This window comes from Nyctereutes procyonoides, unplaced genomic scaffold (genome assembly GCF_905146905.1).
Source record: "Nyctereutes procyonoides isolate TBG_1078 unplaced genomic scaffold, NYPRO_anot_genome, whole genome shotgun sequence".
NCBI lineage: Eukaryota > Metazoa > Chordata > Mammalia > Carnivora > Canidae > Nyctereutes > Nyctereutes procyonoides.
The window spans coordinates 5,481,004-5,506,967 of NW_026575037.1; the positions used below are offsets into that span (position 1 = coordinate 5,481,004).

The 25,964-nt window shown below is 41.4% G+C and overlaps 1 protein-coding gene across 3 annotated transcripts in view; it reads right to left on the bottom strand.

The window, feature by feature from the left end:
- Positions 1-19,317: 19,317 nt before the first annotated feature.
- The window catches only part of LOC129505755 (quinone oxidoreductase-like protein 2), a 29,292-nt gene continuing 22,645 nt past the window's right edge, over positions 19,318-25,964 (bottom strand). For all 3 annotated transcript variants that reach the window (XM_055318999.1, XM_055319000.1, XM_055318998.1), the window contains one exon: positions 19,318-20,607. In XM_055318999.1, the coding sequence (XP_055174974.1) occupies positions 20,539-20,607 (69 nt within the window). In that variant the 3' untranslated portion in view covers positions 19,318-20,538. The remainder of the gene's footprint in view (positions 20,608-25,964) is intronic.

The following is a 25,964-nucleotide window of genomic DNA, read 5'->3' on the forward strand; positions in this document are numbered from 1 at the left end:
TGGTTGGTTGACTGATATAAATGGGAGACACTACAGTGGAAATCCAGTTAGAGGAGAGACAGAAGAGATGGGGTAAAAAAGGGAATGAATGACTAATGGACATGGTCCCCCAGGACAAGGGGTATGGAGCTCATAGCCTAAGAGAAGGGATTACTGAGGGGTCAGGAAGTACATTTATGCCATTCAGAAGGGAGAGGGCAGCAAGGGATGCTTGAGTGTCCATGTGGATAATTTTGTGAGCTAGGCTAAGCAAGGCTGATGGAAAAAAATGCATACTAATTATACAAAAGGAATTGATTTTATCCATCATTCTATTAAAAAGTATGTCACTGAAACTCCCACAATTTTCAAAGCCAAAAATTAATAAGCATGATAAGTTTCTTGCACACACTAGGATGAGAGGATGCAGCACTCAGTCACAAATGATGGGTATTTCTATTTTCTCTTTCTTCTTCTTTTTAATGGTTATTTTCTATTCTATTTGAAGCCACAGCCTGGCTTATTTTTTACTCAGTTTAATTTCCTTCAAGCTGCAGACTGAGAGTCACACCTATCTCAAGCAATTTTCATTTTCCTTAGAGTCCGACTTCTGTATCTTGTCCCTTGAAAACTTAGCAGCAGTTGGAAAGGTACTTGTTCTAATCAATAACCATTTGAAAATAGAAACTCAAGATATTTAAGATGAGTCTGTATGCAATTGCTACCTTTAGGACTTCTGTCTTGGAAGCAACCTTTTCTCCTACCAACATCATACTGTCCTTCAAGTTTCTGTTACAGAAAATCACAATCTGGGATCCCTGGGTGGCGCAGTGGTTTAGCGCCTGCCTTTTGGCCCAGGGCGCAATCCTGGAGGCCCAGGATCGAATCCCACGTCGGGCTCCCGGTGCATGGAGCCTGCTTCTCCCTCTGCCTATGTCTCTGCCTCTCTCTCTCTCTCTCTCTCTCTCTCTCTCTGTGTGTGTGTGACTATCATAAATAAACAAAAATTTAAAAAAGATAATATTTAAAAAAAAAAGAAAAAAGAAAATCACAATCTGATGAAGCCTGGTTGGTGATATGTGAGGTATGTTTCATAAAGAAAGTAACTCCCCTCTGCCCCTGCCATACTGCCCCATTCCCAAATGGGATATGGAACAAATTCAAGGCCGTGTGAAAATCTGTTCAGTAAGGGAAAAACTCACACTGGGTGAGGAATCAATTACTGAAGTGGCTATCCTTTCCAACCCATTCATTTTCTAGCACGTAAACCAAAGTGCCCAGAGTGCCGTCTGGTTCATTGGGATCAAGGCCAGGACCCGATTCCAGGTCTCCTGACTCCCCACCTACTGTTCATTCATCCTTTCATAATATCTGCTTCTCCTGCTGGGCAGCAAACTCCACAGGGCCAGGAACCTCTTCCATATTATTCACTTAGGTAGCCCAGCATAGAGGTGACAAGCAAAAATATCTGTTGGTCAGTTAACCACACTCAGGGTGGATCACTACTGGTCATTCATGAGGTGTCACACAGAGCTAAACATCAGAGTAAAAGGTCTTAACAGAAAGAGAAATCACCAACCCATAAACACATGGTTTATGAACTCGGAAACACCAGAGACTCTGGACATGCCTTCCAGGGTGGAAGCCTTGGGAACAGGGGCTGTAGAGCCACCTCTGGCTAAAGGATCCATGCCAGGGTTTCATTTGTCATTAGGTTGGCAGACACCACACCCCAAGTCAGAGCTTGAGAACACAGAAGTTTCCACATTGCCTCCACATCGGCTTTAACTAACCTGAATCCTCCTTAAAATATTTAAGAGGTTCTCTCCTCTCCCCCAGACACTGTAACTGCTGAGGCTCTTTTCATCTTCCCATAATCAAACCTGCCTAAAATTGTTATGTAAGTTGAAATCCCATGGTTCTTTTTGCACATTAGCAACACATGCCATCCCACAGGGGACAGCCCCCACGGCAGTATGCAGGCACTTTAAGGGGTGGGAACGTGGCATCAGCCACAACTGAAGTTTGTTTTGTAAAACAAGACCCTGTGAGATTCTTCATTTTGCTGAAAAACCATGTGCCAGTTTGGTGCCTTTCTACTCTGGTTGAGACCAAATGTTTCTCACCGAATCTGCTAGAAGAGTCTCTGGTGGGAATTGTATTCCCCTTTAGCATTCTTCAGTTTGACTTTGGTTTGGTTAATGGTGAAAATAAGTACTTACATCTCTTGCCCCTAACTCAGGAGCTGCTGCTGCTTCTGCTGCTGCTGCTATATCCCATCATGACTGCTGTTACTCACAGCTGCCAGACACTGTAAACCGTGATGCCACGTCAGCCGCCCAGAACCATTCTGCCTGAGCAGCAGTTTCCCAACGGAATGATTCTCTGTGTGGATCCTGAGGCTGGAAACATGATCTGACCACCATAATGAGAAGGTCTTAATAAAAGAAGCCACTACTTCAGATTAGAGAGAGAGAGAAACCACCACACATACTCCTTTGTGTGTCTGATTATCAGGTTGACTTTATAAACAATCATGACAGCAAGTTAACAACTGACCAAAGAAGTCAGGGTTAGAAAGTGAAAGGGTGAGATTTAGAGACTTTGAATCCGTATGATAGATCTTAGTTCATTAAGAAATCATGAGCTTGGAGTGAGATGAGTTTCATTTCAAAAAAGTAAATTTCAAAAAAAAAAAAAAGTAAATCTCATTTCCAAAAAAATGAGAAAGTGAATGCTCACGAATAGGAAACTGGTTTACTAGATTAGGAGACATTTATGTCTTGGAATATTTGAATATCTAGTAACAAATAATACATTAAGAGTTGAAGCAGTTCACTTGAAGGGGTTTCTATGGCATACTAACCAAGCCAAAAAAAAAAAATATATATATATATATATAAAATATTATCCCATTTGGGGTTATTACAAATTCTCTTTGATGAAAGGGAATATATTATCCCATGTTATATATGCATATATATAATTATATGAGTATGTATCTACATAGACAAAAGTACGAAAGATACATATCAGGCAGTTAAAATACTTCCTCTGATTGAGGGAGAGAATGGGTAAGGGCAATGGATAAGGGCCACAAGTAACTTTTTTAAAGACTTCATGATAAGCAGCCTTGCTTATGTCACTCCTATAAAACTATCTGTATGTGAATGATGTGTGTGCTTAAGGAGAAGTACATGTTAAGTTTAAAAAGTGTTCATTAGATGTCTTCAGGTGCTGGAATGCCCTCTGACTTTAATTTCAGTCTTCATCATTTTATGTATACTTCAATTTTTTAAAGATTTTATTTATTTATTTATTTGAGACAGAGAGAGAGAGAGAGCACACAAAGCGGGAGGAGGAGTGGAGGGAGAAGCAGGCTCCCCGATGAGCAAGGAGCCTGACTCGAGGCTGAATCCCAGGACTCCAGGATCATGACCTGAGCCAAAAGCAGACGCTTAACCCACTAAGTCACCCAGGTGCCCAATGCTTCAATTTTTTTCAAGGAAAAACTTTTCATTTTTATAATCAGAAGAAACAATAAAGCTGTTTCTGTTGTATAAAAACAAATAGTATCTTGCCTGAACTATTATGAGGCTGAACTATTCAGCCCCTGTGCTGAATCTTAAATAGACTTTTTTTTTTCTCTGTGTGTCCCCCAAACACTCAAGAATTCTAAAGATATTCTTGTGCTTCTCTGGAACAGACAAGCCATGCCAAACAGAAATATAAAACACCTTTCTAACCCAGACCTCACACAGCCCTCCTCTCTTTGAGGTTGATGTCAGAGGTGGTGGCTCACTTCCTGACCCTTCTGTGATGTGTAGTGCAGAGGGAATTTCCAGAGCGCACGCACAGAGATATTGCCGAGAGTGCTGTGATCCATACTCTCAGGTGATGTGCATAGGGGTGGCCAGAAATCACTTAGGAACATGCCAGTAGAGAAAAAGAAAGAAGCTGGAATTGACCAACCAATCCCCACATTTCAGTAACAGAGCCAGAAAGTGGGAAAGGAGCATTTATTGATCAGTGACCAAGAAACCAACATATTTTACATAATTAAAACATGGAAAAGGTTGTGATGCATTCACTGTCCACCTTTTCTGAATTAAAATGAAATTAGAATATATGAATATATTTAGATATTAAATTATCTTAATTATGTAAAAAATAACACAGAGCTTTTTTTAACTGGAGAAATCATAGAAAATTCAAGATGTCCCATCACCACAAGGGCTGTGTAGCAAGTAGATATATGGATGAATCAGAAGGCATATATTGTTTGTGTTTATTTATTACCCTGGAACTGGGGAATCTCCTGATTTCAAACTTAAATGAGGAAAGCAAGCGATTTATGTAAAATTGCTGAATTATAGAATTGTCTTAAAAACTTTTTTTATAATTTAGAAGTTTTTATTTTTTAATTTTTTTAAGATTTTATTTATTTATTCATGAGAGACACAGAGAGAGAGAGAGGCAGAGACACAGGCAGAGGGAGAAGCAGGCTCCATGCAGGGAGCCTGACATGGGACTCAATCCCCGGACTCCAGGATCACTCCCTGGGCTAAAGGTGGCACTAAACCTCTGAGCCACCAGGGCTGCCCCAAAAACAACTTTTTATTTATTTTTAAGATTTTATTTATTTATTCATAGAGATGCAGAGAGAGAGAGGCAGAGACACAGGCAGAGGGAGAAGCAGGCTCCATGCAGAGAGCCTGACGTGGGACTCGATCCAGGGTCTCCAGATCATGCTAAACCGCTGCACCACCGGGCCTGCCCAAAAACAACTTTTTAAAAAGAAATGTTCTTTCACTTTCAAATACAAAAATCCACAGTAGAGTCCAAATTTTTTTGATCCTAGAAGGATTTTTAATTCCACCCATCATTTTAGACAGGAAAAGAGTCAGAAAGGTTAAATAACTTGCCCAAGGTCAAATAGAAATTAGGTCTCTGATTCTCAGAGATCATTCCACAACATTATGCCATAAATATTAAGAATAGAGCCTGCCTAACATGACTTGTCACTAGAGAAGACACTCCTAATTACCATATTCTTGCTTCGTATGCAAACAGCACCTCCTTAGATTTATGCAAAGGATAGTTAAATACCAACTGCATTTGCCATCTTGTCTCACAATTTGTTTACTATCTTTTATCTTGATAGTAATCTTTCAACTATATGAAATGAAGGATACATATAGATATCCATAAAAAGCAGAATGTAAATATAAGCCAAATGTGGAATGTCAGTAGTAAATGTTGTAAGAGATCAGGAGAGGGAGAGAAATGTAAGGTAATTTCAAGGAGGGGGGGGTGGGGGATCAGTGCTAAAAGAGATAGATGAGAATATTCAAAATATGAGCTTTCTTACTTGAGAATACTTCTAGTGTTCAGGCTATTATTGCCATATTGGGCCTTAAGTGACACAGGACTCATGACCCTGATCTGAAGGCAATCCTACAGTCTCATTTTCCCCAACTTAAAAAATACACATTTTGAAAATGTGCAAAAAGCATACATCCATATATTCATAAACTTGTGGTTTCCTTGGCTCAGACATCTTGGGTAAATTGGGGAAGTTATATAGACCTATCTGTATGTAAGTAAACAACAGAATAAAAGGTGGAAAAATGCAATGACTATTATGTCCCAAATACATACCTTTTGGGTCTCCTAGGCACATTCTTTCAAATATCAACAGCAGATTGGAGGTATTGGCTCTGACTTTGCTAAACCAAAATTCATGGCAGAAAACCAGTACAAATGTTTCTGCTTGAAAGAACTGTAAGCTCTGTCCCTTAAATTAAATTACTTATATACAGCAGACCAAAAATCTTATGTTTACCCACCACAAGACTGAGCGAAGTGATAGGAAAACATCTTGAACTCCCCAGGAGAGATTATGCAAAAGAGATTTCGAGCAGAGGTAGTATGTCACAACAGTTATGTGCATGGGCTCCAAAGCCACACCATCAAGCTGGGGTCCTGGCTTTGCCACTCTCTAGATCCATTGATGTCAGGGGAATCACTGAATCTCCCTTCCCTGGACCTCAGTTTCTGTATCTGTAAAATGAGGTTAGTAGTAAGTACCTCAGGGGTTGTTGTGAAGAATACAGTTGAACTTTGAGGAACACAGGGGTTAGGGTGCCCACTCCTCAGCCCCCTGTGCAGTTGAAAGTCCACGTATGACTTTTGACCCCTCAAAAACTTAACTACTAATAGCCCACCACTGACCAGAAGCCTTACCAACAACAGTCAATTAACACATATTTTGTATATGTATTACTATACATATTCTTACAATAAAGTCAGCTAGAGAAAGAAAATGTTATTAAGAAAATCATAAAGAAAATACATTTATAGCACTGACCTGTATTTATCCAAAAAAATCTACAGATAAGTGGATTTCAAACTCATGTTGTTCAAGGGTCAACTGCAATTGAATCATTACAGGTAAAGCACTTAGAAAAGTGCTGCAGTCTATGGTTTATAATAATATTAATTATTATTATTATTTAATTATTACTATTATTATTTATTCCATGCACTCTCCCTGCATGCCACTCTCCCTGTATCTCCACTTGTTCACCAACTGAGAGATGCTCCCCTCTTTACAAATAAGAAAATGGAAGCTTAGAGAGAGTGAATAATGCACTCTGTGTCCCACAGCTAGCACTGATCAAACCAGACTCTTTCCACACCCTTCCAAGTCAGTATTCAAATTTATATGACATAGACCCACTCTCTTGTTTATTCATTCACTCATTCATTCATTGAGAGCTTACTGTGTGCCAGGCACCGTACCTCGTGTTGGGGATCTAGACATGAACTCAGCAGATCAGAAGGGAATTGCTTTCAGGGGCCCCTGGCTGGCTCAGTCGGTAGAGTGTGCAACTCGTTATCTTGGGGTCATGAGTTCGAGCCCCATGTTGGGTGTAGAGATTACTTAAAAACAAAATCTTAAAAACAAAAAAACAGAGGTGCCTATTAGGTATCTGCCTTCAGCTCTGGTCATGATCCCAGGATTCTGGGATCGAGCCCCTCATGGGGCTCCCTGCTCACTGAGGAGTCTGTTTCTCCCTCTACTCCCCACTCGTGCTCTCCCTCACTCTCTCTCTCAAATAAGTAAATAAATAAAATCTTAAAACAAACAAACAATAAACAAAGAAGGGAACTGCCTTCATAAAGCCTGTATGCTTGTGAGGGAGACAGAAAAGCAAACAAAAATAAATCTATCATGTAATATCAAAAGATGGTAAGTGCTATGAAGAAAATAAGAATGAGCAGAGGATGGAATGTCAGGGTCAAAGTGGGAGGCTTATTTTAAATAGAAGAGGCAGGGGTACTTCTCTGAGAAGGTGAGATAAATCCAGTGAGGGGTGTTCTAGGACAAGATCTGGGGAAAAGTGTGGAAGGCAGAGAGACAGTAAGTGCAAATGTCTTGAGATAGCAATGAGGTTGGCCTAACAGAGGAGTGCGAAAGTTGGATGCTGGAGGGAGCTGATTTGGAGAGGAAAAGTGTGAAAGAGCCTCTCAAAGAGTAGAGAAGAGAATTAACTGGAGAAATGAGACAGCGTTGCCCGGCAGCACTGTGAATCCACTTGAGCTGTGAGCTCATAAAATTAAGACCAGTAAGCCTGCTGTGCATTTTTCTCCAGCCACATTGGAGATTTGGTGCTTAGATGCAAACACGAGTAGGTGAGTAGTGTGTTAGCAGACCTGGGGGGCTGCCAAGTAAAGGCAGAGAGGGGAAAGAGGAAACGGAGTTGTGCTTACTCCATGGACTCAGGCGGCTGAGGTGGAAGGCAAGGCCTGAGAGCCACGATGCACAGTGACAAGGTATGGGGATGATGGCCTGGTGGACCTAGTGAGACCTAACAATGGCTGGAGTGGGGTTCCAGAGGGAGCCAGCTGCAAGTCAGAAGGCTGCGGCCAGAGAGGGGTGCCAGAAATCGACAAGTACTAGTACTAGTATTAGGACAAGTACACTTATGAGGAACACAGAGCATTACTGAAAGACTAGTTGGCAGAGATGGGAAAGGGCATTGTTGATCACTTGTACCAGTGGTCTCAAACCTGGCCATGTCCTAGAACAACCTAGGGAGCTCCTAAAATACACACAGACATCTGATCCTCTAATTCTTCCTCCACTGGTTGGGAGGTGGGGGTGGCAGTGCCTGAGGTTTTTTAAAAGTTTCCCAAATTATTTTAAAGGGCAGCCAGGGCTGGGGCTCACTGATTTGAGCAGGCCAACCATTACGAGTGAGGACAGAGGAGTGGTGACCAGCATGGACATGAGGCAGCAGGGTCCAGGCTGCACTGGAGGAGTGACCTCACACTGCTGGCTGCCCCAACATGAGGGGCTTATGGAAAATGGATGGCCTGTCCTTCAGAGCTGGTGGGGAGGTTTCAGGGATGAACAATGGTTCAGGAGTGGGCACAAGGAGAAGCAACATCTGCCCTACCATCAGGCCCTGGGACTTTTGAGGGGTATGTCCACATCCTGAGGAGTGAGCCGGGTATCAGTCTGAGCAGAATGGTGAGAGGGACATTCAGAGAAGAGGTTGAGGACATAGTGGGAGGGTGTGGGGGTCAGAGTGTGGGAGATAAAGCCAAATAAGGATCTGTACAGAGCCATGTGGGGAAGGAGGCCCAGGAGTGTTGGATTGAGGGAATCACAAGGGTAATCACAAGATATGATGGGATTGGTAGCAAGGCCTTGTAGGGGAAGATGGGTAATTGTCTTTAATTAAAGCCTCCCTTTTGTATTATATTTAGACTCTTAGGTAGTGTATTAGTTTCCTAAGGCTGCTGTAACAAATTATACCAAACTTGGTGGTTTAAAATAATAGGAATTTATTTTTTCATAGTTCTGAAGTCTGAAATCAAAGTATCATCAGGGCCATGCTCCCTCTGAAGACTCTAGGGGAGAATCTGTCCTTGCCTTTTCCTAGGTTCTGGTGGCCCCCATAAACCCCTGGCAGCCTTTGACTCATGGCTGCATCACCCCAACTTCTGTGCCTGTCTTCAAATGGGCATCCTCTTCTGTGTCCAAGTCTCTCTCTGCTTATAAGAATAGCAATCATTGGGTTAGGGCCATTCTAATCCAGTGTGACTTCTTCTTAACTTGATTACATTTACAGAGACCCTATCTCCAAATAAGGTCATAGTCATGGGTGGCAGCCTGGGTGGCTCAGCAGTTAGCATTGCCTCCAGCCCAGGGTGTGATCCTGGAGATCCAGGATCAAGTCCCACATCAGGCTCCCTGCATGGAGCCTGCTTCTCCCTCTGCCTATGTCTGTCTGTCTGTCTGTCTCTCTCTCTCTCTCTCTCTGTGTGTGTGTCTCTCATGAATAAATAAATAAAATATTTTTTAAAGGGTCATAGTCATGGGTACTGAGGGCTAGGATTTCAACACACCTTTTTGTTGGGGGTACACAACTGAACCACAACCTTTCATGGAGGTGATGTGACAGTTGAGGCAGTGTCCTTACCCAAAGAATACGTGCTCTTGGGGCTGCTATTAAAGCCACTGGCACCTGGGTGACTCAATTGGTTAAGTAGGCAACTCTTGATTTCTGCACAAGCCATGGTCTCAGGGTCATGAGATCGAGCCCTGTATCAGGCTCCACACTCAAGTGGGATGTCTGCTTCAAGATTCTCTCTCCCTCTGCCCCTCCCCCTGCTCACTCGCTCTCTCTACCAAATAAATAACTCTTTAAATGCACTGAGAGCCTGTCACCACAAAAGAGGGCAAGCTATAGGCCTGCTTTAGAGACCTCAATTCCAGGGCAGAAAAAGGGAAGTCTCACCAGGCACACATGTAGCTTGGTGGGCTGTCCTCAACTCTGTCTGAGTGAGAAAACAAAGCTGATTCAGTGGAAACCCATCCTTATAGTGGATAAGCAATTCAAAAAAACTGTGTTTATGGCAGGTCAGCAGTATCCTGAACAAATGAATAGCACACATTTGATGAGAAGCTAAAATTGACAAGATAATGAAAGCCTAAAAGATTTCCCACCATCTCACTATTAGCATTAGGCAGTGAAATTGGAGAGATAAAGACAAAGGAAATAACCTCTGGTATGCTACAGAACCCAAATTTAGTAAGATGGATGATGTATATCAATCAATGATCAAGGACTAAGTACCTATTATTGCAACATTGACACAAGAAAAATAAAACATGTGGCACCATCCTGCAAAGAACCTATCCACCAGTTAAGGATGTGAAAACACTAGAGCCACATATTAAAGACAAGTTCCAGTTAACTGTTAAATTGTATGGCATAGATAGGCTCAGTAATACAGAAATCTCCAAATAGGAGAAATTAATGATTCCAGGGTTACTCAAATCGGGCTTTCTGGAGTTTGATAAGTATTTCCTTGGAATTTGTTTTGTGTACCCCAGGCACTGGGCTGGACCCAAAGTCTTCAATCCTCACTCTCTGAGGCAGTCAGCATCTCAGTTTTCCAGGGAAGAAACCAAGGTCCTCACACGTAAAGCGACTTGCACAAGGTCAGACAGCTTGTGCCAAGTTAGGGACTGAACCCAATCTTTTATCCTCAAGTCCATGGCTTTGTGTACAATGCATTGAAAGGTGAGTAGAGTTTGGATTGGCAAGGAAAAACAAGGAGAGCGTTTTATGTGTGGGAAATAGGATGAATATTTTATTATTACATTTGGCTAATTGGCTCCTGAGAGCCAGCCTGTATCCCCAGATGATGAGCTGCTGTCATTCCTCCAGCTCTTAAAATATCTGGGGCAGTGAGAAGAGGATCACAAGGTCTCCTTATGGTTATTTTTAACTTAAAAATAACCTTTAAAGAAAAGGAGAGGATAAAAATGAAAAAAAAAAGTATCAGAAATTTTACAAGCTGAAGTCAAAAGGGAGCTGTTCAATGGGAACAGCTAGGTTATAGCCCCTGACTTCGAAGCTGCAGGGAGGCGTCCCTGGTGGGTGGAACGGTGAGAACGGTGGCCTGGAATCTACATCAGAAAGTAAACCCGAGACAGGAGCAAAGACTGAAGGCAGAAGATGTACAGGTGCTGGTGCTACTTCCCCAGACCTGCCTTCAAAAAAGACTTTGCCCTTGATTCTTTTTCAAAGAAGTAGTGGAGAAAGAGATTCAATGCACCTCGTCCAGCTTCTACCACAAGTTTTTGCATATTTCAGGACAAAAGGAAAGCAATTATCCTCTGTAATGTGAAAGTGGCACCGATTGACATGTGAATGATGCTCTTATGAGAAATAAAAATATTCTGGGTATTGCTTTATGTTTTTTGAGACAAATGAGCCATAATATAAACCCCCTGCACAGCTTTCACATCGACTCAAAGACACAAGGAATGAAGAAACCCTAAGTGCCAGCAAATATGTCTCCCAGGACCTCAAAGTGAGAGGTTCCTGCAAAGCATCCCACTGTGTCACGTGCCCAAAGCAGCATGTAAGAGTACTGAGAAGGGCACTTTCCTACCCGGGGTCCCAGGCAGGGAGGAAAGTGTCAGATAAAGGTCCTGAGACTAAGGAACTTATTTGCTAGTTGCATCTATGTATAAACCAAGACCCTGATCATAGCAAATGTTCACTAAATGCTGAACATCGTTGGAGGCTAAGACTAACAGATACCATGCAATGAGACAACGATGCAAATCCACGGCTCTCTAAGGCTACATTGCGTGCTATGGGAGTTTCTATGAGAACAAGATGAAAATGAGCTGGTTTCACAGAGTAAATGAGCCTTCAGTGGGGGTCCTGAATGGATATAACTTGCATGGAAAGGGAATGACGGGAGCTTGGTGCAAAGAAATTCATTTCTTTGGGTGCTGTGTACGTGCACCAGACACACATGAGCAAAGCCCATCCTGGTCCCCACATTCACGGAGCTCATCATCTAACAGTCCATCTCCTTAGAGGAGAGGACTGATAGATCATGACAAAGGCCGCTGTTTATTTAGGGCCCATGATGTGCCAGGCTCTTGACTAAGTGCTTCACAAATATAACCTCATTTGACCTCACTGCAACTCAAGGATAGAGGGGTTACCATTACCATCATTTTGTGGACTGGAAGCTGAGCCCGCACAGCTAATTAGTGCTGAGGCCAAAATTCAAATCCAGGGCTGTCTTGGCTGTGGGCCTTTCTCCTTCCACTAGGACTTACAGGAAATGAGGTCAGGAGAGGTTGTATGGTGGAGTGCTTGGAAGCCAGGCAAAGTAGTTCATATTTGCCGAGAAGTTATTTGATGGGGCGCCTGGATGGCTCAGATGCCTAAAGCGTCTGCCTTTGGCTCAGGTCACAGTCCCAGGGTCCTGGGATCAAGCCCCACATCGGGCTCCCTGCCTAGCAGGGAGTCTGCTCCCCCCTCTCTCTCTGCTTCTGTCCCCTCCTTCTGCTGCTCCCCTTGCTTGTGTGCTCTCTCTGTCTCTCTCTCTCTCTCTCTCTCAAATAAATAAATAAAATCTTTTTTAAAAAAGAAGGTTATTTGTTATCAGTTCTCTCTTCCTGCTGTTCCTGGATCTCCTCTGCCAAAGTCAGATTCCCTAGGGATACACATGAGATCCAGAGGACCCTCCAGGCAAGACACACTCTCCCTCCAGCTCTCCATTGGCTTTCCGGCAGAGCCAACTGCAATGGCCGTCTTGAAAGGAAATTTCAGAATCGTTACTTTTCTCTCTCCCTTAAATTCTAAACCTATAGATGCTATTTAAAAAACAGTCCTCATGGTTTTTCTCACTCGGCCCTGTACTCATCTTTTTTAGTTTTCCTAAGATCTGCAAGAACCCTCGAAGTCACCCAGAGACTGGAACACCCCAGGGTTTTTGTTTGTTCTCAATTCTTTTTTAAGATTTCATTGTTTAATCTCTACACCCAACATGGGGCTCAAACTCACAACCCCGAGACCAAGAGTCACATACTCTACCAACTGAGCCAGGCAGGAACACCCCAGTTTTTAGGTGGCATCTTACTACCCAAAACATCCAAAGGAGAAAGACGCTTAAAGTTCTCCTTACCTATTATTTGTCGTTACTTCTCCACCTTCAGAGAGGAAAAGGGGGTGAAAGAAGAGCAATCTGCCCACTGTCCCCTTCCCTCAAGGACGAGGGATTGTCCCTGCCCTCTGAGTTCTTCCTTTCTGAGCTGGGAAACACTGCTCCCTAATGAGGCCCGATTCAGGAAGGACAAGGTGAAGGGCAACCCACCTAAAGGAAATGGAATTGGCAATGCAACAATAAAAGTGGAAATTCTCATGCCCATATGAATATGTTTACCAACTATAAAACACTTTCACAGACATCCCTTCAGCTGAATCTCTCACAATAGTTAGGCAGGTTTCAATGTTGATATTACCTTTTTTTTTTCTTTTTGCAGATTAGGAAACTGAGGTACAAAAAAAAAAGAAGAAGAAGAAGAAGAAGAAGTGACTCCCTAGGGTCAGAGAGGTAAGACTTGCAGCCAGGCCAGCTGAGCTCCAATTCTATGCTCTATCCTCTCTGGCACATCCACTCAGGAATCTTGATCTGGACAAGGACGCTAGATGGGTACAGGAAAACTTCATGGCCATGCTCTATGGTGCCATCCTCCAAGATCAGGGAGATTTACCCAGTTGTTTTTTTTTTTTTTTTAAGATTTCATTTATTTATTTGAGAGAGAGGGCAGGAGCAGAGGGAGAGGGAGAAGCAGGCTCCCCACTGAGCAGAGAAACCAACTCAGGATTCCATCCTGAGACCATGACCTGAGCTGAAGGAAGATGCTTAACCAACTGAGCCACCCAGGCGCCGCCCAAATTGTTTTAATTTCATTTTATAATCTCCTATGAATCCATCTTCCAATACACATCTTTCTCTTATGTTTGATTTTGATCCTAGCAATCTTTAAGAGTAGTAAGTTCATATGTGTACTATTCCTATGTAACAAAGTGCTATTTTTACTTTGCCCTAAAACTATTTCTTTAAAATGATAAAGTTGTCCCTAGCTCTGGGGTTTAATAAGTTCATATTTTTATACTATGATTTTCATTATTTTAAAATTTTCAATCATCTTCCCCTCTCAGCCTGTGTCTTTCCAGAATGAAGAGCCCTAATTCTTTTATCATCCCTCACAAAAGAACACTTTCTACCCTCTGGATCAATTTAGGTGTCCTTCTCTAGACCTTGTCTGCTTCTGTATGTCTTTGAGGTACATCAGATCATCGGGCGTGCATCACTTCGTCCATTATTCTATATAAAAGAGCACAATGACTTCAGCTAAAATAGAGTGTAGAAATATTTGAGAGATGCTTTTAAAAAATCAAACCATTCCTTTGCTCCATGTCAGCCCAACAAATGCTGAAAAAAGATACATTTTGCTTCAATTCTGAAATGAATTTGAACACACAGGTATCAGACAACCTCCCAATCTGTTAGGAGAACGACAATTCACAAAGTGCTTTCGCATACATGATCTTATTTGACCATCACATGAACCATGCAAGGTAGAAAAAACATATCATGATCTTCATTTTTGACATGATAAGATTGTAAAGATGAGTCTAGCACAAAGTCAAACCGCTGGAATTAGAGCCTAAGTCACTGGTCCTCCATTGAGAGAATGATGCTTTATCCACTGTGCAAGACAGCCTTCCTGATAACCTCTTGTGATTTATGTTAAATCACCAAACTATCCCTCTCAAACTAACTCTCTTTCAGTGGTCCACCATGCAGTCACAAAATACTCTACAGTCCTGGGATCCCTGGGTGGTGCAGCGGTTTGGTGCCTGCCTTTGGCCCAGGGCATGATCCTGGAGACCCGGGATCGAATCCCACGTCAGCCTCCCGGTGCATGGAGCCTGCTTCTCCCTCTGCCTTGTGTCTCTGCCTCTCTCTCTCTCTCTCTCTCTCTCTCTCTCTCTCTCTCTGTGTGTGTGACTATCATAAATAAATAAAAATTAAAAAAAAAAACTCTACGGTCCTACTGAGAGGAATGATGTTTGCGGTTGGTCTGGACCCTCTTCCCTTCTCTCTGCATGCTGCCTCTACAATCTAATCACAGGCACCAATAGTACCTCCATGCAAATGACACCCAAATTTGTATCTGAGAGGCCACACCTCTCTTCCGAGCACTGAGCAGGTACATAAAATTGCATAGTTGACATCTGGATGTGTCAGTATGTACAAAACCTCATCTTCTGACCTTATCACATCCCCTGCCACTGCCAAAACCCAATTCTCTTCTGATGTTTTTCCTCTCAAATACCTATCTGGGAAGCTAGGAATCATCTTGACATTTCCTCTCTCTGTCCTCCACCAATCCTGTCTATATCCAATCTAATACCAAGTTCTTCCACTTTTACCTTCTGCAGAGCTCTCTATCCTTCCATTTCTTTCCTTCCCCTCACCAGCACCTTAGTCCCAGATAGCCTCCTCTTCCATTTGGACTTTTATGGATTCCTAGCTGGTCTGTTCCTCTCCAATACTCTCTCCCCACCATAGCCAGGAGGATTCTTCCAAAATGCTGTGTTGGTCATGACACTCCTACCCCACCCCTGCTTAGAGCACTTCATGGCATCACATTTTTTTAAGGTCAGGGCACAAACCCATAACTGGCTCACAGGTCTCTGCCCTATCTGGGCCTGCCGGCAGCCTCATCTCATAACACCAGCTTCCTTTTCTCCCATTCCAGCCCCACTCCCCTTCTGTCTGCCCCTCTCACTCACAGGCTTTCATTTGCCACATGGCTGGCCCTACAAGATTCTTCCCTGCCTACCTAAATTCCTAGAATTAAATGTTCTAGAAGCCTCCATCTTCAAACAGTCTCAAGGGTTTTTCCTCAGAGAAACCTTTCTTGACCTCCTTGAGTTACATTCCCTCATTATACTTTATAGGGCACTAATTTGACATGACTTTGTGGTTTTAATTAATGTCTGTCTCCTCTACTAGATTTGTAAACTTCTGTTCACCATCATATATGCCCTGTGCTGTGCTAAGCTTGGCACAAAGAGGCACAACCATGTTTATTACATCAAGGTGAGTAAATGAATAAGACCACTAAGGAAATGGTTGCATAAATATACATCCTCATTATGGAACACTAAGCAGCTGTTAAAAAGAATGAGACATCTGGGCAGCCCCGGTAGTACAGTGGTTCAGTGCCACCTGCAGTCCAGGGTGTGAGCCTGAGACCTGAGATCGAGTCCCACATCAATCTCCCTGCATGGAGCCTGCTTCTCCCTTTGCCTGTGTCTCTGCCTCTCTCTCTCTCTCTATCTCTCTCTCTCTGTGTCTCTAATAAATAAATAAAATCTTAAAAAAAAAAAGGAATGAGACATCTATATTTACTAATATGGAATGACGTTCATGACATATTACTGACTAAAAGCAGTACATTACACAACACTGTGCATACTATGATCAGTTAATTTTTAAATCTATGTATGCCTTTATTTTAAAAACAACAGGGGCATCTGCGTGGCTCAGCCAGTTGAGCATCTGCCTTCAGCTCAGGTCATGATCCCAGGGTCCTGGGATCGAGTCCCACATTGGTCTCCCTGCTCAGCGGGGGCCTGTTTCTCCCTTTCCCTCTGCCCCTCCTCCCTGCTCATACTCTCTCTCTTTCCAATTAATTAATTAATTAAAACAAGAAACCTCTGGGCGCACCTAGGTGGCACTTAGTCAACTAAGAGCATCTGCCTCTTAGTTTCGACTCAGGTCATGATTTCAGGGTCATGAAATCGAGCCCCACATCAGGCTCCACATTCAGTGTGAAGTCTATTTGGTATTCTCTCTCCTTCTCATGCTGCCCCTCCCTATCCCACACTTGAGCTCTCGCTCTCTCAAATAAATAGATAAATAAATTCTAAAAAGAAAAAAACTACCTCTGTATGTATGCATAGGTGTGTATGTGTTTAAAGGGCCTGCAAGACCAGTGGGAAACTGCTATAAGAGAGTGAGAATAAGACAAGCTAGAGAAAAACAGAATAATTTCTATTCATAAACTGCTTGCTGCTTTGACATTTTTCATGTCATGATTTTAACAATACCACTTTTAAAAATGAGACAATTCACTAAAGTTTAGGAAATGGTTTCTAGTTACAGCAAAAAATAATAATAAAAACAATAATAATCACTTTGTATGGGATTCCTCAATAATAGCAAAGTTCCAGAAGCCAGCATACTTGCAGAACAGAGCTTCAATCCAGCAATAAGCTGTGGCAAAGATGCCAAAGGAAGAGAATAATGAGACATGCCAGCATTTGTTTGCTTAATTTGCTTCCCTTCACATGACTTTCATAAACAATAAATATTTTGAAAAATCACTGCTTAGTGGTTCACTTAAACAATCTGAGAAACAAAGTAAGTGAAAGAAATAAGAGTGTACATTTTCCTGAGTTTAATTTTTTGGTTGAATACAAGTGGTTATGTGAGGACACCTTTATTTCTCTTCACTTGCTAAATAACAAATCTTTTTGGTCTTTGCCATAGCTCCAAAGACAAGATAGCTTCCTAAAGCAACAACCTATGTGGCGTTAGGAGCAAGAGCAAATATACTGGCAATGTATAGACAAGATGAATCCATGGCTAATAGCACAAAACCTCACTCGGGTTGTTGAGAGAAGTGCTTGCAGGTGGACAAACCCACAGTTAGTGAAAAAGAAGAGGTAGGTGCGTGGGAGTGATTTCTCCAGCAGCCAGCCTGCAAGGAAGAGCTGGGGAGTCTGTGAATATAGAATAAGTGCTGTCACTTGGAGCCGCATTGATTCTTTTTTCAGACTAATGGCTCAGATGGTGGAAAAACCAAACGATGACTAAAATATGAGTCAAATGCTTTCAAATCAAATCATTCCAATGAAGCAGGAATATGGCAAGCAGAGAGCAGGTCATTAGAGGTTCTAACCAATACTTGTTAAACCCGATGAAATTCACTCACCTTAATGACTGCCTCTTTCAATCTAAGTCATTTTGACATTAGTGGGCTGAGGACAATCGATCTTTATTGCTAGTGACACCAACTGATCAGCTCTGAACAGAGGGAAAGGTAGCTCCTGGCTGTGCTTGTGCACTTGTCCCAATCCTGATTTGTCTCCCTTTTCTCCTGGGGTCTGTCCAGCATGTCTTCAATTATCCCAAAGGACGTCAGGAAATTTTAGAATTGGCCTCAGAGTTGGTGTCTCGATATTTTTGAAACACAACTTTCATTTAAATACAAAATAGCTCATTTTAAGAAGAAGTAAGGTTGGGGGGAAGCATAAGGAGAGGCTTACCATTAAATGGAACCTCAGGGCACACAGCTCCCAGAAGGTGTGGAAGAGGCGCAGCATGGGCTCTGACCCTCACAGAAGTACCACATGGCCCACAAGAGACCCAAGGGGGTTTTCCCCTCTCCCTCCTTCTGCTACTTTCTGAGTTTCAAATTCTTTCCCCAAATGTTCACTCCTTATTTTACAATTCAATTCTTCCAGAAGCTTTTTTGGTGAGATCCTGAGAAGACAGGTGTTTCCAAATGGCCTGAGATACTTCTCAGAAAACAAAGCCTCTTACCACATTTATTGGAATAAAACGTCATGAAGAATAAGTAAAAGTATCTTATCCCTGTAGTGGTGTCAGGTATCTCTTTTATCACCATCCCACCACTCTTGTTTTTTGGGAATATCACTCACAGAGTAGGAGTAGTAGAGAACAAAGTTTGGCATCAACAAATGTAGAGGGCTTCACCCCACAGACCAGAGACTGTGAGCAGAGACTGGAGCTTATTTCAGCCTAAGCTGGACACTCTATTCACACTCTCTGTTCTCTTCCCTGAATGTATTCATTTAGGTGTGACAGTAATATGTTGTGGGGTTTGTTTTTTTTTTTACATTTTTATTGTGGTAAAACATACATAAGATTTTTTAAATGACCATTTTAACCATTTTTCAATGTATAGTTCAATGACATTAAGTACATTTGCATTGTCATGCAACCATCACCACCATCCATCTCAAAAACTTTTGTTTTCCCAAACTGAAACTCTGTACTCACTAAATAATGACTCCCCATTTTGTCGCCCACCCTACCCCCAGGCTCTAGCAACCACTATTCTACTTTCTATCTCTAGAAATTTGACTTTTCTCAGTACTTCCTGTAAGTGTAATCAAACCATATTCATCCTTTTGTGACTGGCTTATGTCACTTAGCATAGTGTCTTCAACGTTCATCCATGTTGTAGCATGGGCCAGAATGTCCTTTCTTTTAAAGACCAGATAATATTCCATTGTTTAGCTATTCCACATTCGGTATACCCATTCCTCTGGGATGGACATTTGGCTTGTTACCAAGGTAATGTATTCTTAACTTATTCCCACAATTTAGACTTGTATATAATTTAAAATTAATTCAATTTATTGAGTGTTTAATAAGGGTAACTCACTGTGCTAGGTATTGTGGGAGATACAAAGGTGAATCAGACATAGTACCTACTCTCAAGGAACTTAACGCTACATTGGGAGAGGAGAAAAAGAAGGAAAAGTGACTAGCATTTGCTAATAGATTACCACACACCAGGTACTTTGCCCAATCACTGCATGTATGGCTCATGGCAACATTATGAGGTAGATACTATAATATCTACTTTCCAGTGAGAAAATGAAGGCTCGTGGAGCTTCGGTAACCACCTCTGAAGTGGTGAGACTGGGATTCAAACCCACATCTTAGATACAGAATCCTGTGTTCATTCTATTAGACCAGCTGCTCCTTTTGGTGCAAGACAGAATGTGACAAATCCTGAGAGAAAAGCTACAGGAAGGTGGAAGGGAAGAATTGAGCACCCTCCTGAGGCGACAGGCCAGCCTTGGAGGTCAGGAGGGCTTATGTTTGACAAAGATACGGAAGTAGAGGAAACCGCCTGAGCAGAGCAAAGGAAGATTGGCAGGAATTTCTGTAAGTGTGTACAGAGAGGCCGAGGTGTTGTGTGACATAAGGCTGCGAGGCAGAGCAGGCACAATCAAGGGCATAAAGAAAGGCTAGTTCGAAGAGTCTGAACTCCACCATGTAGGCAATGGGAAGCCATTGCAGGTTTTGAGTCAAAAAACAGTCACAGCTGTCCTTTGGGAAGGTCACCATGGCAACAATGTATAACAAAGATGGAGGAGTGGGGCGGTAGTTTAAAGCCAGTTAGGAAGCTACTGGAATTAGCAAATGAGACATAATTAGGCAGAATGGGAAAGAGGATATGGATGTGAGAGATTCTCTTAGAGGTTGGGATGACAGAACCTGGCCATTGATGCATTATGAACAGGATGACCATACAGCCTGCTTTGCCTGGGACCCTGGTTTCCCTGGTTTAATTACAAATAGCATCCTTTCACATTCAGACATCCAAGTTAGGACAATAAAGGATATGTCACACTAATTACGAGGAATAAGAAAACAGAATCAAAGGTGACTCTAAAAGACTTTGAACCTGGATTAATAAGGAAAGTGGTAACACCTTTAGAAACACAGGAGGGAAAAAAAAAAGAAAGAAACACAGGAGGGAAATGAGGTTTTTTGGAAAGATGATGAATTTGGATTTGGACATGCTGAGTTTGCTGCTGAGGCGAGGATTCATTTAAGGGAGATAAGCACCTTGCCCGTGGATTTGCGCTGTATCACATGAAGGAAGGCATCATTGACCTAAAAAATTAAAAAAAAAAAAAAAGTGGTCACACTCGCATATTGCAATAAACATTTGCTGGTAGTCTGAATCTTAATAGTTAAATATTAAGATGTGTCTCCAATGAACTATATACAGCTAACTATGCAATACTAACTAAATAATCACCACAAACTCAAAGGAAAACAATAATATTTACGAATAACCCAACCTCAGAATTTTTCGGTCTAAAGTATAATTTTCAATGATGTCAGATAAATGACAGCAGGTAAAAAGCCTCCAGGCCTGTCCATAATCTTTTGCAATATTTCATTGTCTTCTAGTTTTTGAAAGAATGCAGCCACTGCCAGAAAAATCAATAGTTTAATATTTTACAACTTTTATCTTTTTATTAAAATTGTCCTGTTTCCAATGTAACTGAAGTTGCAATCTATCTCAAATCCTATTTTTTAGAAGAATAATGTTATAAAACATAAATTAAGAAACAGCCGCAGTAATCAAGACAGTGTGATACTGGCAAAAGAATAGATAAACAGATCAATGGAACAGATTAGAGTCCAAAAATAGACCCACACAAATATAGGCAACTGATCCTTAACAAAAGAGCAAAGGGAATTCAATGGAGAAAAGAAAGCCTTCTCAAGAAATGTTGCTAGAACTACCGGACCTCCATATGTAAAAAAAATAAATAAATAAAGAAGAAGACGAAGAATCAAGACACTATACATCTTTCACAAAAGTTAACTTAAAATTAATCCTACACCTAAATGTAAAAGGCAAATCTATAAAACTTCCAGAGGAAAACAGGGGAAAAAAGTTCAAGGCACCTTGGATCTGGCACTGAGCACCAAAGCATGAACCATAAAAGAAAAATTGTTTAAGTTGGATATCATAAAATTACAAACTTCTGTCTGCGAAACACACTTGGGAAAATGAGAAGACCAGCTACAGCCTGGGAGAAAAAATCTTTGTAAAATGCATGTCTAATCAAGAACTTGTATCTAAAATATACAAAGAATTCTTCAAACTCAACAATAAGATGGGTTCCCTAGCTGGTTCAGTCAATGGAATGTGCAGCTCTTGATCTCAGAGTTGTAAGTTCGAGCCCCACGTTGGGTGTGGGAATGACTTCAAAATAAAATATTAAAAAAAAAAAACCCTCAACAACAAAAAAAAAAAAAACAACCCAATTAAAAAGCAGCAAAAAATCTGAACAGACAGCTCATCAATTAAAGACAGATGGTAAAAAGCACATGAAAAGATGTTAAACATTGTAGGTCATTAGAGCAATGCACAAGTAGAACAAGATACCACCACACACCTATCAGAAGAGCTAAAATCCAGAGCACTGACAGCACAAGATGCTGGCAAGGATGTGGAACAATAGGAACTTTTCATTCATTGCTGGTGGGAATACAACATGGTACAACCACTCTGAAGGACAGGTTGGTAGCTTCTTACAAGGCTAAACATAATCTTACCATGGGATCCAGCAATCACATTCCTAGGTAATAGACTGAAAACTTATGTCCACACAAAAACCTGCACACAAATGTTTACAGCACCTTTATTCAAGATTGTCAAAGCTCAGGAGCAACTAAGATGAATGAGAATGAGTAAACAAACTATGGTACATCCAGGCAATGGGATATTATTCCATGATAAGAAGAAATGAGCTATCAAGCCACGAAAAAACATGGGAGAACCTTAAGTGCATACTGTTAAGTAAAAGAAGCCGGTCAGAAAAGGATACATACTATATGATTCCAACCATATGACATTCTGGAAAAGCCAAAGCTATAGAGACCGTAAGATCAGGGGCCTTCAAGGATCAGGGTAGAGAGCAGGGGTGAAAACGTGGTGCCCAAGGGATCCTTTAGAGCACTGAAGCTATTCCGTATGATTCTGTAATGATGGATACATGACATACATTTGTTTTGGTAAAACCTATACCACTATACAGCACAAAGAGGGAACCCTAATGTAAACTGTGGACTTAGAGTTAATAATTATTATCACTATTGGTTTGTTAATTATAGCAAATGTACCACACTAGTGCAAGATGTTAACACTAGTGGAAACTGGGTGGTAGGAGAAGAAATACATGAGAATGCTCTTTACTTTCTGTTGAATTTTTCTATAAACCTAAAACTGCTGAAAAAGTAAAGTCTCTTGATTCTTTTTTTTTTAAGATTGTATTTATTCATGAGAGATACAGAGAGAGAGGCAGAGCCATAAACAGAGGGAGAAGCAGGCTCCCTATGAGGAGCCCCATGTGGGACTTGATCCCAGGACCCCAAGATCACACCCTTAGCCAAAGGCAGATGCTCAACCACTGAGCCAACCAAGTGCCCCAAATCTCCCGATTCTTAATAAGTAATAAATGCAAAAAATTAAAATTGGAAAAAGAAAAGAATGGAGGAAAATAGAAGTGTCATTATTTGCATACAACATAATAATCTACATAGAAAAACTAGTCAAAGCACAGACAAGCAAATAAGAAAAGTCAGCAAGATTGTGAGGGATGAGATCAACTAACAAAAATTACTGACATTTCTCTGTATCGAATATAATCAACCAGGAAATATAACAGAAATAAAATAGTGCTCTCCAAGGCAACAAAAACAGTAAAGTACTTATAATTAATATAACTAAGAATGATCCACAAGACTTTATGGAGAAAAACTTTAAGATTTAAAAACTTGAAAAGATCTGAATAAATAGCAATATATCCCTGTTCACAAATGAAACAACCTAACATTGCAAAAATATCAATATCCCTCCCCAAATTAATCTATAAAGTCAATGCAATTCCATTCTAAATTTCAGCCAGATATTTTTTAGGAACTAAATAAATCTATTCCAAAATTTATCTAAAAGGATAAAGATTCCCAAAGAGCTAAATCAAATTTAAAAAACAACTGTGGTAGAAGAGTGACCCTTCCAGATATTAAAATATACTTCAAAGCTACAAAGATAAAAACAGCATGATACTATTATAGGAACAGAAATCTGAACCAAGGAAATAGAAAAGAAAGCAGAGTGTATCTGGGAACCTGAAATAAGATGGAGGTAGCACCACATGAATCAATGGAGAAACAATGAACTACTGGTCCAGGAAAACTCACTCACTACAAGGAGAAAAATAAAACTTGGTTACCTGATTTATATCCAATACAGAGGTGACTTCAGATGGATTAAATCCTTACGTGTGAAATAAAAGTATAAAGTTAGTAGAGAGGGGTGCCTGGGTGGCTCAGTCTGTTAGGTAGACTCTTGATTTCAGCTCAGGTCATGATCTCAGGGTCCTGGGATCAAGCCCTGCGTTGGGCTCCATGCTCAGCAGGGAGCCTGCTTATGATTCTCTCTCCCTCTCCCTCTCCCTCTATCCCTCCCTCCACTCATGCACTCACTCTCTCTCTCTCTAAAATAAAGCAATATTTAAAATAGAGATGAAGATCACTCTGCACCCAGATATGACAGGACTTTTTAAACATGTCCCAAATAGCACTAACCCACAAGACAAAATATCGATGTGTTTGATTACATTAAATATAGACAAAGGTGACAGAGAAATGACAAATTTGGAAGGACAGACTTTTGCAAAGTCACAAACTAACATCTAGAACCTTGCTACTCTTGGGCAGTTCAAGGACCGTAGGCTTCTGCGTCATCTAGGAGCTTATTAGAAATGCACAATCTGGAGTCCCCACCCACCTTTACCGAATCATAATCTGCATCTTAACATGATCCCCAGGTGATTCATATGCCCAGTAAAATTTGAGAATTACAGATTATAAAGGAACTTCTGCAAACTAGAAAGGGACAGGAAGCCCTGTAGAAAACTGCATGAAGGGCTTAAGGCTTAAGTTGCTAAACCTGAATGTTTACCAAATCTTACATTGATTAGAAATCAGGGAAATGCGAATTAAAATCACAAGATGCCACTTTATGCTTATTAGTTTGGAAAAAATTAGAAAGTAGGACAATGTTACATAGCAACAGGGTGGCAAAAAAAGAATCCACGTGCACTGCTGGCATGGGCATAAACTGGTCAAGTCAGCCTGGAGAGCAGTTTGCTGTCAAATTAAGTATGCATACATCCTGTGACCCAACAACCCTACTCCTGGGAAAATACTCCCAAAGCAACTTCGCACAAGTCCTGACTGTGAGCCTGTGAATTAGAGTGCTGATTATGGCGGCAGGGAATCAGGTCAACCCCAGAGTACATCACTAGGAAGCAGATCTGTAAACTATGGCAGGTGCACACCCCAGTCTCCAATGCAGCAGTGAGACCAATGAACTGGATACAGCACCAGCAGCACAGGTGGATCTTAAAAAAAGACAGCACTGAGTGAGAAATGAAGAAACAGAATAAGGCCTACAGCACAACCCTATGGTGTTAAATCATTTGTGTAGCTTGAAAATCAATTAGCACACAAAAACATTATGTTTTACAAGGAAATATAAATCCAAGGGTATTTACCAAACACATCATAGAGAACAAGTTGGAGGGGAGGAAGAAGTGCAGAGGGTGGTAGTGGGCAGTGAGGATAAAGGGAAGAAGTCAGTACAGACCTCCAGAAATAGACACGCATAAAAACAAAGGTCCAGCAATGCAAATGTGCTTTGAAATGAGGAATATGAATAACCAACCCTCCCCACTTGAAATCCTTCCCCAGAAAAGCATAGAAAAAGGTAACCAAATAAAAATAAACAGAGAAACCAATAAGTCAATCAAAGAAATCAATTCTCTGCAGCATGAAATCTCTGGTTTCAAAAACATCTATCTTGCAGGTCTTTGTACCTTACAGAGACCTTTCCAATCCATGTAAATTAGACACACTCCAAGGAGGTGAAAGAGGTCTAAGACACACGGTTTGAAACACACATCCCTGTCCTGTCGATCACAATCACTCGGAGGCACAGCTCCAGGTGACTCACAGCCGCATCTTTCCCTGTCAGGTAGAAGCCACTTGTTCCCAGAGATCTGTCACAGCCCAAAGACAGAAAACACTTGGAAAGCAAGCATGGGGATCCCTGGGTGGCGCAGCGGTTTGGCGCCTGCCTTTGGCCCAGGGCGCGATCCTGGAGACCCGGGATCGAATCCCACGTCAGGCTCCCGGTGCATGGAGCCTGCTTCTCCCTCTGCCTGTGTCTCTGCCTCTCTCTCTCTCTGTATGACTATCGTAAATAAATAAATAAATAAATATAATTAATTAATATAATTTAAAAAAAAAAAAAGGAAAGCAAGCATGATTCAAGATAGTGACACTTCTTTTACCCGGCATCCTAGAGAAATAAGGAATCTCCTAGATGTAAATCTTCACATTAAAAAAAGTTGTCCCTTTAAATGCTAGAGCTTACTTTTTAAACA